Source organism: Colobus angolensis, unplaced genomic scaffold (genome assembly GCF_000951035.1).
Source record: "Colobus angolensis palliatus isolate OR3802 unplaced genomic scaffold, Cang.pa_1.0 Scaffold95, whole genome shotgun sequence".
In the NCBI taxonomy this organism is placed as follows: Eukaryota; Metazoa; Chordata; class Mammalia; order Primates; family Cercopithecidae; genus Colobus; species Colobus angolensis.
The window spans coordinates 2,132,909-2,137,201 of record NW_012123487.1 but is presented as its reverse complement, the minus strand read 5'-3'; the positions used below and the strand labels follow the sequence as shown (position 1 = coordinate 2,137,201).

General features: G+C 39.6%; 1 protein-coding gene across 1 annotated transcript in view; it reads right to left on the bottom strand.

The window, feature by feature from the left end:
* The window catches only part of USP37 (ubiquitin specific peptidase 37), a 108,274-nt gene that overhangs the window by 99,697 nt on the left and 4,284 nt on the right, over positions 1-4,293 (bottom strand). The window contains exon 2 of the mRNA XM_011932264.1: positions 2,260-2,431. Coding sequence (XP_011787654.1) covers positions 2,260-2,431 — 172 coding nt within the window. The remainder of the gene's footprint in view (positions 1-2,259; positions 2,432-4,293) is intronic.

Sequence of the window (4,293 nt, the reverse complement as noted above, 5' to 3'; positions counted from 1 at the left end):
ACGCCATTCTCCTGCCTCAGCCTCCCCAGTAGCTGGGACTACAGGCGCCCGCCACCTCGCCTGGCTAGTTTTTTGTATTTTTTAGTAGAGACAGGGTTTTGCCGTGTTAGCCAGGCTGGTCTCGATCTCCTGACCTCGTGATCCGCCCACCTTGGCCTCCCAAAGTGCTGGGATTACAGGCTTGAGCCACCGCGCCCGGCCAAGGTGATACTTTCATGTTAGAGATTAGGAAATTAAAACTCAGTCATTAAGTGACTTACCTAAAACCACACAGAAATAACAGGCAGAGCTAGAATATCAACCTAAATCTATTTATGGCCAAAGCCTGTATTTTTTCATTATGCTATGTTGTTCAAAATTGGGTCCCCCGACACTGTATTGTGCTTTCCACTCCAATGTATTTGAAGACGTGCTTTTCTTACACATATCAATTGTTAAAACTAGTGATTCCATTAATATGGGTATGATGAAATAAAACTAAAAGAGATATAAACTAGCCTCTGACATATTCTAATAATTTTAAATAGTATTCAGTTTCTTGATCTTTTTTTTTTTTTTGAGATGGTCTTGCTCTGTAGCCCAGGCTGAAGAGCAGTGGCACAATCTCGGCTCACTGTAACCTCTGCCTCCCGGGTTCACGCCACTCTCCTGCCTCAGCCTCCTGAGTGGTGGGACTACAGGCATCCGCCACTATGCCCGGCTAATTTTTTGTAATTTTAGTAGAGATGGGTTTCACTATGTTAGCCAGGATGGTCTCGATCTCCTGACCTCATGATCTGCCCGCCTCGGCCTCCCAAAGTGCTGGGATTACAGGTGTGAGCAACTGCGCCCGGCCTCAATTTCTTGATTCTAAAATTCAATAGTTTAGTAAATTGATATAGCTCCAATTTGGTGGCATGAACACATAATGAGTAGGTACTAAATGGCAAACAACCATAAAAAGCTTTTATTTTACAAGAATACGGTGTCGATGGAGACACTAATTAAAGGAAGCACTGCTACACCTTCATTTTCTGATGTTTTTAATGTGTCATATTTAAGTTGAAAAAATTCAAGTTTGTCAACTATAAAATATAAGTAACAGTAAAATGTTGAAGATGACAGAACTAAAGACTAATGTAATAGTGGAGAACTCATTTTAAGCAACAGATTTTTTCCTGTAGGGCCAGGCAGTGGCTCACGCCTGTAATCCCAGCACTTTGGAAGGCCAAAGAAGATCAATCGCTTGGGCCCAGGAGTTCGATAACAGCCTGGGCAACATACTGGAATCTTGCTACTGTACTTCAACCTGGGTGAGAGAGAGAGACACTGTCTCAAAAGAAAAAGAAAAAGAAAGAAAAGAAAAAAGAAAAGAAAAGAAAAGAAAAAGCGCCTGTAAAGGCATTAAAAGAAAAAAAAAAACACTATTTTAAATGAAAGGGATTAGAGGGGGCAGAGGAACCTGCTCATACCATGTGATTTTTTTACAGGACTCATTTTCCACAGCAAGAGTAAAACTTCAGAATAATTTTCATAAACAGGCAAGTGTCTAAGATTTATGCAACAAGGTAACTTTTCCCAACTGTAATTTAAATTCTCCTCCCTGGTGGAGGTTGCAGTCTGAGCTGAGATCACGCCACTGCACTCCAGCCTAGGTGTCAGAGCAAGACTCCATCTAAAAAAAAAAAAAACCTGCTCCTTTTTCTAACTGTATTCTTTTGTGGAATCTACATATAAGATCAAGTCATCTGCAAACACAAGTAATTTTACTTCTTCCTATCCAATTTGGATGCCTGTTATTTCCTTTTCTTGCCTAAAGGCTCTGGCTAAGACTTCTAGTACTATGTTAAATAGAAGTGGCAAGAGCAGGTATTCCTGCCTTGCTAATGATCTTAGAGGAAACATTTCCAGTTTTTCACCCCTAAGTATGATGTTAGCTTTAAGTTTTTGCATATGACCTTTATTGCGCTAAGTCGTTTCCTTCTACTCCTAGTTTGTTGAGTGTTTTTATCATGAAAGAGTGTTGGATTTTGTCAACGTTTTCATCTGCAACAATATAGATGATCATGTGGTTTTCGTCCTTCATTCTGTCAAGAATGAGGTATTACATAGATTGATTTTCATATAGTGAACTATCTTTGAATTTCAGGAATAAATCCTACTCGCTCATGATGTATAATCCTTTTAATATGCTGATGAATTCAATTGAATACTGGCTTGTAGTCTAGTCATATTCTTCTAAAACTACTAACGTTAGACCCTGGGATGATTTGTACTCACCTGCAGGAAGTCTGTTTTGATGGACTGCATCTAGAAACAACCTCATTTCCTCTGCATCCTTACTTGGTACTTTGTCAATAGACAAGAAGCTGTTATCTTGTAGCGTTAACATTAGGCGGCTTTGTTTTGCTCCACTGGGTCGAAGCACCACATTTTTAATGTTATGACTTAGCTAATCAAGACAAAAGGAAAATTATCATAAAAAATGTATGATAACTAAGTATACCAATCTGTATAATAAACACTAAACTTTATACTTTCCAAGCTACATTTATCACTCTTCCCCACAGTAATTTAATTTTTTTCAACCAAAAGAAGTTCCCATTTCTTGATACATTTAAATTAAAGATTTACCTTTTAGAGATGCAAACACATGCAATAAGCCCTTTTATACAGAGATCTTGCACCAAGGGTAATAGAGAAGGAAAAATAAACAATTTTTTTTTTAAAAAGCCCTTAATGAATGTTGTCAATAGGTTCTTGGTACTAAATGGCAAACAACCATGAAAACTTTTTATTTTCTAAGAATAGTGTGTCAAATGGAGGTATTAATTAAAGGTAGCACTGCTACCCCTTCATTTTCTGATGTTTTTAATATGTTATAAACATTAAGCAAAAGAACATACAGCCAGTCCTCAAATAACATCATTTCCTTCACTATAATGTTGATGAGAAAAAAAAATTAGTTTCATTATCCATAGTTTCACTTCAAGTCACAGTTTTCAAGAACCAACTGACAACATAAAATGTGGACTTACTCTTCTATTAAAATTAATTTTACGGAACAATCCTAGAACTCTTGATCTCATGGTAGGGAATCCCTTATTTTAAAATCTAGTTATAGAGGATAAAAACTACTGAGTTAACACATTTCAGAACCTTGGATGGTTACACTATCACCAGTTTACAAAACCCAATGGAAGTAGAAAGCCAGGTGCCATGGCTCATGCCTGTAATCCCAGCACTTTGGCAGGCCGAGGCAGGCAGATCACCTGACGTCAGGAGTTCAAGACCAGCCTGGTCAACATGGCGAAATCCCATCTCTACTAAAAAGACAAAAAGTAGCCAGGCATCGTGGAGCACACCTGTAGTCCCAGCTACTCGGGAGGCTGAGGCAGGAAAATAGCTTGAACCCAGGAAGTGGAGGCTGCATTGAGTTGAGAGCGTGCCCCTGCACTCCAGCCTGGATGACACAGCAAAACTTTGTCTCAAAAAAAAAAAAAAAAATTGGAGTAGAATCTTTGTCTTTTGCTAAACAAAAGTTTGTAAGACATTTGGCAAATTATTTGGGTAGCTTCAATGTAAAAGATATTATTCCAAGCAATTAAATAATCCTCAAAAGAATTCCAAACTTTCAAAAACCATCAAAAATAAACCTTTACCGGCCGGGCGCGGTGGCTCAAGCCTGTAATCCCAGCACTTTGGGAGGCCGAGACGGGCGGATCATGAGGTCAGGAGATTAAGACCATCCTGGCAAACACGATGAAACCCCGTCTCTACTAAAAAAAATACAAAAAAAGCTGGCTAGGTGACGGGCGCCTGTAGTCCCAGCTACTCGGGAGGCGGAGCTTGCAGTGAGCAGAGATCCGGCCACTGCACTCCAGCCTTGGCGACAGAGCGAGACTCCATCTCAAAAAAAAAAAAACCAAAGTATTTTTATATTCATTATTTTACTCTAGTCTCTGCAAAGTATATATCACCTTTGGGCAGCTAAAGCAACTAAACCTGAGATTAAAATGACTTGCCCAAGATCACAGAATGAATTAAGAGTTAAGCCCACAGCTAGCTATTTTAATAATACCAATGACTTACTGAATGCCTAGCATAGGGAAGTCATACTTTACATTTATGAGCTCTCACTCTTTAAGAAGCCCTGAAATCAAGGTTTTGTTTTTTTTTTTTTGAGACAGAGTATTGCTGTGTCACCCAGGCTGGAGTGCAGTGGCCGGATCTTGGCTCACTGCAAGCTCCGCCTCCCGGGTTCACGCCATTCTCCTGCCTCAGCCTCCCCAGTAGCTGGGACTACAGGCGCCC